This window comes from Sesamum indicum, linkage group LG6 (genome assembly GCF_000512975.1).
Source record: "Sesamum indicum cultivar Zhongzhi No. 13 linkage group LG6, S_indicum_v1.0, whole genome shotgun sequence".
In the NCBI taxonomy this organism is placed as follows: Eukaryota; Viridiplantae; Streptophyta; class Magnoliopsida; order Lamiales; family Pedaliaceae; genus Sesamum; species Sesamum indicum.
Window position 1 is genome coordinate 407,419 of NC_026150.1, and position 16,236 is coordinate 423,654.

At 35.6% G+C, this 16,236-nt stretch overlaps 1 protein-coding gene across 2 annotated transcripts; it reads left to right on the forward strand.

Moving 5' to 3' along the window:
- Positions 475–13,703, forward strand: LOC105163049 (bromodomain and WD repeat-containing protein 3). 2 transcript variants are annotated; one of them, XM_011081256.2, is made up of 24 exons: positions 475–768; positions 1,902–2,268; positions 2,643–2,797; positions 3,516–3,755; positions 4,033–4,142; positions 4,249–4,326; positions 4,403–4,509; positions 5,876–5,970; positions 6,051–6,181; positions 6,584–6,687; positions 6,754–6,831; positions 6,972–7,050; positions 7,223–7,391; positions 7,954–8,024; positions 8,193–8,273; positions 8,356–8,429; positions 8,698–8,794; positions 8,894–8,953; positions 10,041–10,095; positions 10,213–10,604; positions 10,674–12,314; positions 12,416–12,988; positions 13,080–13,138; positions 13,200–13,703. In XM_011081256.2, the coding sequence occupies exons 2-24, from the start codon at positions 1,916–1,918 to the stop codon at positions 13,393–13,395; spliced, it is 4,998 nt and encodes a 1,665-aa protein (XP_011079558.1). In that variant the 5' UTR covers positions 475–768; positions 1,902–1,915; the 3' UTR covers positions 13,396–13,703. The 2 variants fall into 2 exon arrangements, with proteins under 2 accessions (XP_011079558.1, XP_011079559.1); XM_011081257.2 differs by lacking the exons at positions 475–768; positions 1,902–2,268; positions 2,643–2,797; positions 3,516–3,755 and having other exon boundaries at positions 4,403–4,483.

Below are 16,236 nucleotides of genomic sequence, written 5' to 3' on the forward strand. Positions count from 1 at the left end.
GCCACAGCCTTACATATATCATGATCCCACAAGTGGAGGCCCAATCCTATCGGCCAACTGTGCATAAATCATAATCTGTCATGTTAGTTGGAGGTCCAATCATATGCGGCCCAAGTCGTAAAGCCCAAACAAAGATTGTAAGATTTGGAGCAGAAATTAGATGTTAAACAGCAATTTTTGTTATTATCTCCTTCCTAGTTCCTACTTATTAATTGGTTTTAAGTCGTATGTTATTTTGTTTGTTGTTGATGAGAAATGGGGCAAAAATTTATAAAGCAGACTGAATATTATTTTTGAAAAAGAATGTATTAGTAATATTTATAATGGGCTGAAGGAAAAAGGAAGGAGAAAAGGGTTGAAATGCTATGCAAATTACCAGATTAATGTTAATGTTAATGTTAATTTATAAAATTTCCAAATTATAACGACTTTTCACTTTCCCTCTTGTACCTGGGATTTCTGTCCTGAAACTTATTTTGGGTTTCAACTGCTACTTCGAATTCATACCCACTGCCGAATAGACGAATATAACCCTGTGAACCACCATCCGGTTCTCTCTTTCAAAGGAAGGAAAATGACCAACTCCATATACCAAATAGTAATATCATATTCATCAAATTATCTCCGCTTCTTTGTTTTATTAGTTAACAATTTCGTCACCTCCTTCCTCACCCCTCCTCCTCCACCGGAACCTCGCCTCCGGTGCTCCGATTTCAAATGCATATGAATCCGTTTTTCTCTGTTCTTCTTTATTGAACTACTGTTACGGTAAATAGAATCGTTTTGTTTTCGGAGTATTTCCTTCTTATTTTGCGGCAAAAACTGACGCGAAAATCTCGAATTTTATGGCCGTCCGTGTCTATGTGGAAGTTTGTTGCTTGTATAGTGAGAATGCATCCAACTTTCTTTTTCTTTTTGTTTTTTTTTAGCAGCTAACGATGGGGATTTATCAGAGAGCTTAATCCATTTCTTGATTAGATCTTTATGTGCTATTGTTTGTAGTGCCAACATTTTTTTGTGTTAATCTATTTTTCTGATGAAATTGTGGGGTTTTATGGCGAAAATAGTTATAGATTTATCAATCTAGAGTCTCTTTGTACTTCATTGAAGTAAAAGCCCTACCTGAGTTACGTATTATAGTATGCTGACACTTGTGAAACCATGATAGTCAAGAAAGTTGCATAATTTTTGCTTTTTGATGATGAGAGTTGTGATGGAGTTGAATATGCGTTTCTGCATTAGTATGGTAATAAACTGTCATTTTAGGTATCCTTGAATGGGATTTAAATGATCGAATGCTCGGTTTCGTCATGGAGAGACTTGCGCTGCTGTATCATGACTATCTACTTGCGTAAACTTAAGTATTAGTTGAAGTCTATTTAGTTTGAAACGAGGCTTTTTGTTAGTTATACGGTTCTGGTTTCATGTAGCCGTTATGATCATGTTTATATTTATGTAATCTTGCAATGAACGTATATTGACACTTTATGTTTGTATGGGTTGGTATTATTAACATGTGTCGAGAGAATGATAGTAATGCACTCACAAAAAAAAAAAAAAAAGGAAAATTCGCTTAATTGTTTGGTATCAGTTTATATTTACTTTTTTGGCAGGGTTAGGCTTGTGGTTTTCATTAATAGCACAGACAACCTTTTCCAACATCTTTTAGTTCGCCGTCACGTCACAGAAATTTTGGTTTTTGCGTTGACTAGTTAGGTTAAGTTTATAATCATATGATTTTGAAGGTTGCTATGTATACACAAGTATCTGTCTAGAGTTTAACTTCTCATGTACTTGGTTGCCTTTTTTGCCATTGCTTTTGTTGTGCTAGTTTCGTTCAGCAATCATCACTTTTTACTTGAATAAAATTTTCTGAAGGAATTCTTGTTAATATGCTTCAGGTTTTACATATATAATGGAGTTTAGGAAATACACTTGTTTTGGTGATGCACCTAATGTGGGCATGGGTACAGTAAATCTTCTGAATAAGTTACACACAAAGGCTCAAATGGAAGCTCATGAGGAACCTGCAGATTGTGCTTCCATGGATGTAGACCTTGACATCCGAGAAATTTATTTTTTGATCATGCATTTTCTATCTGCTGGGCCATGCCAAAAGACATTTGGACAACTCTGGGTGGAGCTTTTAGAACACGACCTCTTACCCAGAAGATATCATGCTTGGTATTCAAGAAGTGGTTCAGTCTGCAGGGATGAAAATGATGATGGGAACTCCTTCCCTCTAAATTATGACAATTTGGCCGGAAGGTGAATTTATACTCCATATTTTTCTTGTATCTGACAGTGATCTAGTTCTCTTAATAGTTTGATCAAAGCGGAATTCCATCTCCTCAAGAAAATGGCTTTGGCTTTTCCCCCTCAATTGTAGAATATTTACTATTTTCTCTTTAGGAGCTTCTCTTTGTGAATGTGTGTGCATTCAGGCACAAGACAAGTTTAATGTTTATACTTACGATGCTGATATTTAGCTTGTATCAATTGAAGGAAAGTCACATGAGTAGTAGCATCCTCTAGCATATTTCATCTCTCCTTTGAATAATGGAACCATACCTTGATAAGGTGAAAGATTTTATCCGCAAGCAAGTGGTTTCGTTTGACTGAATCGTTTGATCTTTTACCAGGTACTCTCACATTGAAAAGGATCACTTGGTCAAGCTGCTCAAACAGCTGATACTGACAACATCCCCTCCTTTACGGTGTATGGTGGGGAAAGTTGCTCCAGCTGCTGCTGATGTTCCTACACTACTTGGAACTGGGGCCTTTTCTTTGTTGTCATGTATGTCAATTTCATGCTTTGACCTAGTTTTATTTTGTTTACTTTTCCTTCAGCAATTGAAAAATATTTGGCTTTCCTTTTCTAGTCAATGATGGATCATTTGTTGATGCATTAGTTTGCAGACTTATTGACTTGGCTTTCTGGCTGACTGGTGGTTGATACCTTGCACTATATAGATTGCTATTTGCTGGAACAATTAATAGTTTGAGTACTTATAATTGAAACTTATTATCGTGACCACAGCTTTTGGAATATAGTTTTAGTTCATTGAAGAAAATACATGCACCAACTAACATGCTGACCCAGCAATTATTACGCAATCCAACTGCATGTATCTCACAGTATTGTCTAATGTATCTTATTTTAGAGTTTCAATTCTAATATCATTCGTGTAATTTAGAAATTTTAGTATCAAAGATGATTCATTTCAAACACTTGACCGGAGGTGGAGGGAGGGAGGGAGGTCCCATCTTAATCCATTATTTTGTTAATTTGAGATTCCTTAGCATAATCGTGATGAGATTAATGAAACCACAGACTGAATTAACTCATTTAGAAATCCAAATTTTCAGTGTTGTCTCATCACTTTTCATTGTACGACTGCTGAAGCAATCTACTCATTATGAACTTTTGAATCCCCCACCCAAAAAAGAAAAAGGAGGGGAAATACATGCAAATTGAAGAAATATATTTCTGAGCAGTTTTACATGCTATTCAGGTGAGAGAAATAAAGTAAATAAGCAAGCGAGGAATTTTCCATCTTACCTCCGGTGGCCTCATATGCAAGCTGATCAGGTTCGAGGGCTTAGCTTGAGAGAAATTGGAGGTGGCTTTTCCAAACACCATCGCTCTCCATCTATCCGCCTTGCATGTTATGCCATTGCTAAACCATCCACTATGGTGCTGAAGATGCAAAATATGAAGAAGTTAAGAGGACATAGGGATGCTGTGTATTGTGGTATGTTTTACTTTGGAACTTTGAATGGATGTATTGCATATTTTTAGAATCCAGTCATCAAATGGTCAACAATCTTTTCATGCATTTATACTCTGAAGCAAATTAACAGCAACTGCCAGGGCATCTGATTATCATCTATGGATGGGCCTTTTATCCCGTAGATGATGACTTAGTCAATTCCCGTTTCTGTCAGTCATCTGCCATAATGGTATTCAGTTAATTTCTTTTCCCATGATGCAATAGTTGTTTCGCTACATCACTACATTGGATTTTGTAGCAATATTTGATCGCTCTGGTCGCTATGTGATTACTGGTTCGGATGACCGTTTGGTAAAGATTTGGTCAATGGAAACTGCATTTTGCCTAGCTAGCTGCCGTGGGCATGAAGTAAGTATGAAACACATGGAATATTTGGTAAATGTCCGGTAGATTGGTACTTGTTCAATTCACTTTTAGCTTGCTTAACCTTTTTTATCCCTTTAATTACTACTAGGGCGACATTACAGATTTGTCTGTCAGTTCCAATAATGCTTTAGTGGCATCGGCATCAAATGACTTCACTATTCGAGTTGTAAGATTCTTACCCCCAACCAGGATAACATTTAGTCTCTTTAGCTCTTCAATAACTGAGTTGTCATCTTTCACAGTGGCGACTGCCAGATGGGTACCCTATTTCAGTTCTTCGTGGACATAGCGGAGCTGTTACTGCCATTGCCTTTAATCCCAGGGCGAATGCTATCTATCATCTCTTATCGTGAGCCTCGTTATGACTTTACCACCATTTCATTTAATTCAATGAAGTCTGAAGTTGTTTAAGCATTTGGCTTTGGCCTTTAATAGTTAATGGCTATTGCTTTGACTTCTATGTCCTCATTTATTAGTTAATGTACCTACTGTTGTTTTCATCTCCTGCCAAGTTCATTTTCGGTGCTGAGAGAATTGCCAGAATCTTCTGCATTTATTTTGTTGATAGTGACTTTATTGAATCATAACTGTGAAGAGTAATTTCCCTGAAATTTTGAGTTATAAATTTCAGATTCAAATTCTGAACTGATGAGTACAAAGAGATAGGTCATCATAAATATCACACAAAATCTTTTTTGCATGATTGTGTGATTGAGAGATCGGCATTGAGTAAGTGTCACAATTAGGTTAAGTCCACCTTTTCTGTAGTTTCCTTGACATCTTGAGATCTGTCGTCCTTTAGCTCTCACTGAGGTTGGTTATTACTTCATGTCATCCTCCTTAATTGCCCTTGTTTGGCTTTCTCAATATTAGTGCAGCCTCTCCTAGTTTTCTTTTGCAAGGTACCTCTTTTTGAGTTGAGATTAGGATCTGGTACTTGGGGTATTACAATATCCCCTTCAGTTTGACCCACTAAAATAACTTTCGCAGCACGCTCTCATAATATGCATAATTGTGCCTCATGGAAATTTTAGTAGGATTGTGATATATCATATGCATAATATATATCGTAAAGCAAAACTGTTAACTGCAAGCACTGTGTCATATTTTTTTTAAATTAATTTTTAAATTTTGTAAAGCAAAATTTTGTAATGCTTTTCAATATGATAACCCTCCAATTGACGACTGAGTAGTTGCCCATTTATAGCATGTGCGCTAAGGCAATACCATTGATGAAGTTTTGTGGTACTACCATGAGAGACTTCATAAGAAGTTGCACCAAGTGATGCTAGTGTATGTCATATGTGTTTTCCAGGAAGTCAAATTAGAGTATAATAATACAGTGGGTGATTTGACTCCAGATGTACTTCTGGAAAAATAAAGGAAGTTGTGCAACATAACATAACAAAAAGTTGGCTGTTGTTACTTTAGTGCTAAAATCAAGTTTTTCTAAAAAGAAGTGTGTTTTGTTTAATAGGAAGTTGCCTTTTGTGTTAGATAGATATTAGCTTTCCTTATTCTTAATATGCAATATATTATGAATGGCATGTTAATAGTTTAGAACTTATGTGGAGCTGTGAATATTTGATTCTTTTCTATATCATATTCATGAACATGATGTTGCTTTTCAATATTAGCTAGGAGGGGATAAAATGCTCTTCTAACATGGCGCTATCATGAAGTTCCTTTATTTATTAATCAACTATTTTCACTAGGTCGTCTGATGATGGAACGTGTCGGATTTGGGATGCTAGACACTCCCAGTGCCGTCCTCGTGTTTACCTCCCAAAGCCCACAGAGGCCGCTACTGGTACAATGATGCCTTGTCTAAAGTCTAGTTTCTGTTGGCAGCCAATATAATTGGACACATTCAACCTTATATTATTGTAGGAATGAGCAGTGCTTTGCCTTCAGCTAGTGCATCATCAAGTGCTGCTTCACCATGCCACCAAATATTGTGTTGTGCATTCAATGCTAATGGAACTGTCTTTGTTACTGGGAGCTCTGATACTTTTGCAAGGGTATGAATAATATCCTCCTGTTTGTGCTATGTGCCTGGCTACCTGGACATGAACAATGTGAATGCCAAAATATTTTCCTTATTAACAATAAGCATTTATTTAATCAGTGTACAGTTACTAGTACATTAGTAAGTTTTGACATTCAGTGTTAACTTTTTGTTGTACTTTGTATATCTGGGGTCCTTGTGCTTGCATGTAGTATGTTATAGTGGAGTTATATGATAAACTTTCAAATTTTGTGGAAGTGGACGCATGTGGTTATGTTTGTCAATAGATTGTGAAATTCTGCATGTTGTAATATGATATGAACACAGCTTTTAGATTTATGCTTCTCTTCTTGCCCCCTTGCTTCATTCAAATCCTTGCATCGAAGAAATTAGTAAGACCCTTTCTAATAAGCAGGTTTGGAGTGCTTGTAAACCCAGTATAGAAGATCCTGACCAACCAAGTCATGAAATTGACATACTAGCTGGCCATGAGAATGATGTAAACTACGTTCAGTTCAGGTCAGTAAGTCACTACTTAAGGGCTCCTGAAATTTTCAGTTGTCTCACTGGTTCTTTCCCATACAGTGGCTGTGCTGTGGCTTCGCGATCTTCTCCATCTGATTCCTTTATTGAGGATAGCATTCCGAAATTTAAAAATTCCTGGTTTGTTATTACTCATATGCCTATCCACATTAATTACACTGCTTCCATTTGCTTCACTTCTTGTGCAGGTTATTCACTAGCTTAGCTTATTTGTTCTTATGACCTGTGAATAACTTGTTATTCATCCTTCATAATCTCAGGTTTAATCATGACAACATTGTTACCTGTTCACGTGATGGCAGTGCAATTATTTGGGTACCTAGATCAAGGAGATATCATGTTAGTTCTTCTGGCTCTTAAGATTTTAGTGCTTAATGTATGAATAAGTTTAAAATTTTGAATGCTTTTAGCAAATGTTTCTGTTTTACTTTTGATCTTCACATTTTACGTGGACGTACCACTGTATATTTTACAAGGTTGGTTTTTCTTCTGAAATATTTCTTCCTTTTAGGGTAAGGTTGGACGCTGGGTTCGGGCGTATCATCTTAAAGTTCCTCCTCCACCTATGCCGCCTCAACCCCCTAGAGGAGGTCCACGCCAGAGATTTCTTCCAACTCCTCGTGGTGTTAATATGATCATATGGAGCCTGGATAATCGTTTTGTGCTGGCTGCTATCATGGGTATTCTATTTTACATGGGAAATCTTTAATTGCCCGTATTAATGTCTTTATCCTTGAACAACATCTGCAGATTATGTGCTGAAGAGTGACAATTTGAGTTTGCTTCAACTATGTGGTTAAGTCACATTATGATCAACATCATGTCCATAGAAATGCCTATTGTAGACGAACCAATCATTAAATTCCTAATAATTTTAACTTTTACTCGACTTGAATTACTGCCAGACATCAAATGATTAGTTATACTCTCTCTCTCTCTCTCTATATATATATATATAGGTATATGTATATGCACATAAAGCTATATATATTCCACATTTTAATTGTATGGTAGTTGATTGATTGATGCAACTGTGTTAACGCTTCATAAATATGCATTCTTTATTATACCATCACAGATTAGAGAAAGATGGTTATTTCTAACTGACAATGTTTAACAATATAAATGAATTAGTCTTCTCATTCCAATAAAATTAATTGTTTGGACAATGAAGCTTTTATTTCTTCTGTTTGATCTTTCTAGGATTAGAAATCTTTGTTTATGGTTGAGATATCTTTACAGATAACAGGATATGTGTTTGGAATGCTAATGATGGTAGCTTGGTGCACTCTTTGGCTGGTCATACAGCATCTGTAAGTATTGAGGAGAAATACTATAACTATGTGTTTGTGGAGGATAATTATCATACACACACCAACTGCCACATCAGTTCTTATTCAATTAAGAAAAGTCTCTGCAAAGACAATCGTTTTCAATTAACCTTTGCTTGCTTCTCAGAATTTTGTTTTGTTATATGTCAGACCTATGTTTTGGATGTCCATCCTTTTAACCCAAGAATTGCTATGAGTGCTGGGTATGATGGGAAGACTATATTGTGGGATGTAAGTTCATGTTCTCTCGTATCCAGCAATCTTTAATCCTAGTTCTTTCTATCTTTATCTATTCCCTGTGATGTATTCCTAGATATGGGAGGGTATTCCTATAAGAGTGTATGACATAGGCGGACGCTTTAAGCTGGTTGATGGGAAGTTTTCACAGTAAGTGACACCATCTAATTTCTTTCTTCATAGATTGTTCTAGATCCTTCTGTTTTCCTGTCTACCGATGTGACATCTATGAGAACTAGATCTGTTTTGCATTACTCTTTCAGTAGTCAGTACAATGAGTCTTGATCCCCTATTGTTCGCTAATACATTTTCATGTTTGCTCTGCTGAATCGCATGTCTGCTCTAACTATGATTTGAACTCATGAATGCATATGCACTTTCTCCTTGTCACTAAAAATGGTGTTTCTTGGTAATCTAGGGATGGCACATCAATAGTGCTTTCAGATGATGTAGGACAAATATATCTGCTAAACACAGGTGAAGGGGAGTCCCAGAAAGACGCCAAATATGATCAGGTATGGGGAATGGTACTTTAATTTCTGTTGTTCGTTGGGTTTTATAGACTCAATTATGATGATTCTGGCTTATGTCTCTGTGTTTGTATATCCAAACAGTTCTTCCTTGGGGATTACCGCCCACTTACCCAGGATACTCATGGCAATGTGGTTGATCAGGTGATTGAACTTAATTGTCATTGTGCTTTTGAAGACAATACTCCTCCTCTTTTTGCCAATTTAAAGTACTTCACTAGTATTTTTGCCTTGTACATCATGTTACATTTGCTTTCTTTTCTACTCCAGTCCTTTTGCAGTTTCTTAGGATTAAGTTTGGTGTCCTTTTTGTTATAGCGGCCTTGGCACTTCAAATGGGGGAATAAACTATGTAACAATCTTATTGGTTCGTGATGGCTGTTAGACAATGTCATATAAATTACTTCTAGTCTCCTGACAGTCAGTCACTCTTGGAGCTTCTTTGTTAAGATTCTGGAGCATTCACTTTTCTCTCTGTCTCTGTCTCTCTGACCCCTTTACATCTGTAACTCGGAACACACAACAAAATTCAGAAGAATATAAAGAAGCAAACTTAAAGGTTAAGGGGATAGATTCTTGAGAGGTTTTTGGCATAGCTTCAGAAAAGATAGTCTATTAATAACTTCCACTCCTACTATTTTTTGCTCAACCAGGTCCATATGGACTAGTTAACTTAGGCCTGACTGGTGGGCATCTTAGTGATAAGTTCGCGTGCTGTTTGGAATGTGAATGATCCAAGTGACTTATTAATGAATAATGTCTACTATATAATTTGGAAGTATATGTTTCTTAGAATTACCATTTGAGTTGAATTATGTTGTTCGTGTTTCTGTTTGTTTGCTTCTGTAACCTGTTGCTCGTCTAATAGGAAGAAGCTTACCTGCTGCTGAACTTAACTTTATTTTTCAGTTGCATCTGTATTATCTTTTCCCAAGTTAAGATAGGTGTAAATGCAATACCGCATTCTAGACATTGATGATATTCTCGCCCACCCCTTCCTCGTACAAAAGAGAAGAGGAAGAATTTGGTTAATAACATTATTTGAACTGGAATTCTGTATCCACAAATTACTTGTTAAGAAATGTATTTGACATCCTTTGTGCTTGACAAGTTTGAATATCTGAGGGCTGAGATTATGTCAGAGTAATTTGGTTAAAGATTTAATCTTGGCTCCAACCTCTCCTTTTTCCTCTTGTTTATTTAATATCTCAATTTGTTGCATCTGATGCAGGAGACACAACTTCCACCATACAGGAGAAATATGCAAGATCCGTTGTGTGATTCAAGTATGTGATGACTTCTCTGATGCATATTTGTGATTATATGTGTGTGTATTTGCCAGTACACTTAATCAGTAATCGGTTCCTTTCAAACGTATTCTTCTAATGGTTTCATTATCACAGGCATGCTTCCGTACCCAGAACCTTACCAGAGTATGTATCAGCGACGTCGACTTGGCGCTCTGGGAATTGAGTGGCGTCCTTCATCCATAAAATTTGCTATTGGCACAGATATTGGGATGGGCCCAGAGTTCCACATATTACCTTTGGCAGATTTGGATGTAGTACTTGAGCCACTCCCAGATTATGTGGATGCTATGTACTGGGAACCTGAAAATGATGGCATGAACGATGATAATGACTCAGAGTACAACATTACTGAAGAATATTTTAGTGATGAGCAAACTTGTCCTAGTGACAGCAAATTGAGTGATTCAGATTGTAGTGAAGAAAAGGTCAGACGAAATCAAAAAGATAATATGCGCCGGTCAAAAAGAAAGAAAGCTTTGCTAGAAGTAAGCTTGATTTCCAGAGGTATCAAATATTTTTGGTTTGCTTTGTCTAAGTTAAATGTTCTTTTTCAGGTTGAGTTGATGACTTCTTCGGGTAGACGTGTTAAGAAGAGAATTTCGGATGAACAAGAGGGGACCTCATCCAGAAGTAAAAGATATAAAAAATCGAAAAGTGGTCAGAAGAACTCTAGAAGGAAGTCTACAAAATCAAAGTCATTGAGACCTCAGAGAGTTGCCGCACGTAATGCAATCCATAACTTTTCGCAGATAGAAGCTTCTGCAGACGAAGAAGATGAAGATTGCTCAGTAGGTGACTTGTCAGATAGTGAGTCATCCATGGAAGGTTTAGCCATTCAGAGAAGACAACGTGGTGACAACCTGCTGAATGAGCAAAATATATGTTCAACTTCTGAAAGGGTGTCTTCTGATGGGTCTGAAGATGTAGTCAAACCTCTTAAGCATCCTGATTCCCTGGTCAGTGTTGGAAGCAAGAAGAAATTGGTTGTGAGATTTTCACTTCATCGTCGCACAACACCTGCACTTTCTGAGAACAATGTAGGCAAATTGAAGAGTCAAGGGAGTGTTGCATCTTCAACTTTGAGTGGCTGCGAAGAAAAGCCGGAAGAAGACAGGGTTAATCCTAGATCAGGGGATCTAGGTTCATCTTCTGCAGGTGTGGTTGATAAGGAAGATTATGGAATTCAGCTCAGAGATGTTGAAGAACGAACAGAAGTTGGCAATGAGTTGGGGACATCCACAAGTGGCCGTGATGCCAATGTGAGTTGGGGGAAGTTCAAAATACGCATGTCAAATGGCACACAGTTGGGAGATCTCGTGCCAATGAATGTGAATGCTGTAAGACCTAATGGATGCTCGCTGATAGAAGGTGAAGATAAGCCTTCATTATCTGTCCTAACTCCTCATCCGCAGTTGAACCATGATTCTTTTAACAAGCAAACTTTTGGGATTGGGGAAAAAGACTTACCTGGTTCTGATCTTCATGGATCTAATAGCCTTACTGTTGACACAAAACACTCTCTCGTACCAGAGAACAATTTGAGAAAGAAGTTAACTGTAAAAATAAAATCAAAGAAATTTCCAGGGGACTCTCCTTCCTATCTTCAAGGCAAGACCAAGTCAGATGCCACCTCAGGTGCTGCAGGTGAGTCAACATCTAAAAGGCCTTCTACTGTTGAGGAAAAACCAGTTTTTGGAGTGCCAATGGCAGGCAATGCTCCAGATGAACCAAATTGTATGCCTCAATTCCATGTCAATGGTGATGAAGTTTATGAAAGTGACCCAAATGTCAGCTTCCATGACCAAGAGACAGGAGCAGAATCACCTGACATGGCCACTGATTCAGCTCGTAGAGCCAGATCCTTTAGGTTGAAGGCTACATCACGGGACACTAGTCGTTCAAACCGTAACTTGGAGACGGGTGCTGAATATCTACAACCAGGTACATCAAGAAGTGCAGAGAAGTCCTCCAAGAAAGCCATTGATCATTTCCCAGCAGAGGGATCCAGACATGCTGGAAGATCTAGGTCTTCTAGGAACAAGAGAGAAAATTACTATAGGGGAGACAAGAGTTCTTTGATTGAAAAAAACATGCACCGTATGCCAAAAAAAACAAATTGGCTATTGTTGTCAGAGCAGGAGGATGGATATCGTTACATCCCTCAGCTAGGAGATGAAGTTGTGTACTTGCAACAGGTAGAGACTAACTTTGTGTCAATTTTCAGTTTTGTTTATGCTTCGTTCTTCTCGTTAACTAAGTGACTTAAGACTATTCTTTGGCTTTTAAAAATATCTAGGGCCATCAGGACTACTTAGAGTTGAGTAAGACATCTCAACCTGGTCCTTGGCTAAGGTATGGAGATAAGATTGGAGCTGTTGAAGTTTGTTTGGTTGAAGACCTCAAGTATACCACCCATTCTGGTTCTGGAGAGAGCTGTTGTGACATCAAACTTAGATTCATAGATACTTCTTCTCGTGTAGTCGGCCAAAAGTTTCAACTGATGCTGCCTGAGCTGGATGACTTCCCGGATTTTATTGTTGAAAGAACACGGTACGAAGCAGCTATGGAGAGAAGCTGGACAAGTAGGGATAAATGCCTGGTGTGGTGGAGAGATGAGAGTGATCAAGGTGGTGCTTGGTGGGAGGGCCGCATTACTGCCATCAAAGACAAATCTAGTGGTTTCCCCGGAAGTCCATGGGAAAGATATCTTGTCAAATACAAGAATGACAATACTGATTTCCGTCGTCACTCTCCTTGGGAACTGCATGATCCGGACATGTCATGGGAGCAACCCAACATTGATGATGAAAGGAAAGAGGAGATCCTAAGTTCTTTAACTGAATTGATGCAGAAAGCCAGTAAAGATAAGGTATTTCTTTCCCATCTGATACACTTGCATCTTTCTATAATAATAGATGAAGAATTCTGAGTCTGTTGTTTGAATTTTGTTGATGTTACAGGATAGGCACGGTATCATAAAACTGAATGAAGTCGCACAGAAACTGGATTTCATGAACAGGTAGAACTTTATGCTGTGTTTCATGTGTGTGAACCATATATTGAATGTGAAAATGTTGCAGGTTTCCTGTTCCATTATCTCCGGACATAATCAAGTCAAGGGTAGAAAACAATTATTATAGAAGCCTGAAGGCTATGAACCATGACATTGAGGTAATGCTATCAAATGCCGAATCTTACTTTCAGAAAAATACAGAGCTTTTGCGAAAGATGAAGCGCCTGTCAAGCTGGTTCACTCAGAACATTTTAGACTTGTAGTGGTCTGCATGCCTTCTTCTTAGCTTTTCTTCTTGGGAGCCCACAGATCCAGTTTTGTCTCATCGATCTTTCGGCCCCGGCTTAAATACAAAATATCCAAATGATAATGTGCTGTGTTGTAAAACTCTGAGTACTCAATTATGATAAGATCCTAATTAGTCTGAAGCAGTTGAAGGTAGAGGAAATGAGGCTAGTCTCAAGACATCTTAAATTTGTTGTCTATAGGAATGCAAGAACCTTGATATTCAAAGTTGTAACACCGTGCTTATTACGCTCACTCAATATAAAACCGGTTCCTCCTACGCCCACCTTAACTGTTTGTTTAATTGTTGCTGTCAATTTATTATCACTGTCTACTGTTAGTTCTTCATAACTTTGTAGGACCACATATCAAGTTTTAAGAGAGTATGAACATTGGTCTGACTTTAGTTGTGTGATTCTTCATTTGTCCAAGTCTTAATAAGTCTTTCTTGCTACTATTTAGTGAGGTCCACGCCTAACTGGATGACTAACATTGTTTTATTTTTAGGTATATTAACTTTTTGAAGAAATAATTGTACAAGTCATAAATTTGTTTCAGAATCTAATTGTTCTGCAAAATGTGATCAATAATTACCATTTAATTAATCTAATATAACTTTTGTTTGAATTTTGTTAATTCTATTTTTTATATTTTGTTTTTATATTACTAAGTCAATTATTTTTGTATTTACTGGGACTGTAATTTTAATTTTTTTACTTTTTTATGACAAGGTTGAGGAGAAATAGTTTTTTTTTTTAATCTTTGTATAGGTCGCAGTAAATTATATGCATTTTACTATTAAGTTTATCATATTTTCTTATTACCATCTTTTTTTCAAATACTTTAAGGCAACTTGCTTCTTTGTCTGTAATTGCAATCATGATGTGTTTTACATATTTTGGAAGTATATTATTATGGGATAGTTATACTTCTCTCCTATGAAATTTGGTGTAATTATATGTAGACCTTTGTGGTTTGAAAAATTACACCTAACACCCTTGAGATTTACTTTCGTCTAACAAATAAGTTTCTCAATTAGTCAAAAATTATCGAGATTGTTGATATTAACAAAAAATAAATAAAAAAATTATATTTTCCCCCAATTGACTTATTACTGACTTATTGCAAGTTGAATAAATTTTTTTACGATCAAATTACTCTTATAAGTTTCACGTATGAGGAGGTATATCTTTATTGTTATAAGGGTAATTTAGTTTGAAAAAAATTGTTTGACTTGCAATAAATCAATCGAGGGTAAACATTAATTTTCGTTCAGTTTTTTTGTTAATATCAACAAATTCAGTGAATTTTGACCAACTAAGAGACTTATTTGTTAGACGAAAGCAAACTTTAAGGGTACTACATATAATTTCTCAAACTACAAAAATTCTATGTGTAATTATCATGGGAGGAAAGTATTATCCCTATTATTATTTCAGGGATATAATACTTTCTCAGTAACTTTATAATTATTCTATTAAAGAATTATTTTCATACTCGAATTCAATTCAAAACAAAATTGATTGAGCAATGAATTATTAGATGCAAGTCAATATAAAATCTATATATATATATATATATTCAATATTTTAAACAACATTTTATTCAAAAGTATTCATAAATTTCTAGATTAGATGTAATTGGATATGCAAAAGATATGATGGATTTTTTCAAATTAATTTTATGATTTAAACTTTAAAATAATTTAATTAATACGTAGAGCGTCATTATTATTATTATATTGATTTGTGGGAGAAAATTGAAAATTGTCTTTTAAGTATTATAATCCTTGATAATATTATCTATTTTATAGAAATGATGCAAAATATCAATATAATTTTTCAAAAGAAAGCAAGTTTGATAAAAGGTAAAATATACATACACAAATTTTCATAAAAATTGATTTCATGATCTTACCATCATGGAATAATTAATTTTATATTCAGATCAATTGAACATGATATCATTTCCCTTTGCCTCTCTTACACTATATAAATTACTCAATTTTTTTGAATTTTAAACATTTTGAGCTGATAAGATTTTTTTTTTGTAGAAAAATAAAACTTTCAAGATGATTGTTTTAAAGGGTCTACGACAAATTAGAGGTTAATAATACACTATAAATGCAACATGAAGTTAAGAGTATTAAAAAGAATTAGAATATTTTATATACATACAAATGGATGCAAAGTTTTAGACAAATATGAAAGTTGAGAGAAGTTTTAAAAATGTTCTATGTATAAGTCTAGAAGGTTTTATAACATTTTCAAAAGAGTTTTTGAAAGCTTATCACCATACCATCAAAATTAATCTTCACCGTCGATTTTGAAGAACCAAATGTATAAGTATTAGATTGGAATTCATTGTCAATAATCAATTTCAGATATCAATATTCTCTTCAAAATTTCTCATTAAAATCTTTTACTTATATATACATTATAGGAAGGAGAAAAAAATTTAAATATTAAAAGTTAAGAATTATGTTTCACGGGCAATGTGCGTTTATTTTACTAGTGTTTATAAAAGCATGAATCTCATAAGTACTTATTTTTATTGTGAAAAAATATTCATTTAAATTTTAATAAAAAAAATACAAAGACAGCCCACATAAATTTGCTCAATTTTATTAAATTAAAAGTACTGTTGAAAAAATTTAAAGCAATTAATCAATGATTAATTGATATTTTTTAACATCAGCGTTAAATAATTCATTTCAAATTATACTACTCTTATGTGTGAGGTACGTTGATATAGATGGAGATAAATATATATAACAGTTAATACATACACGGTATCATGAAAATAAAGTATGCTTAATT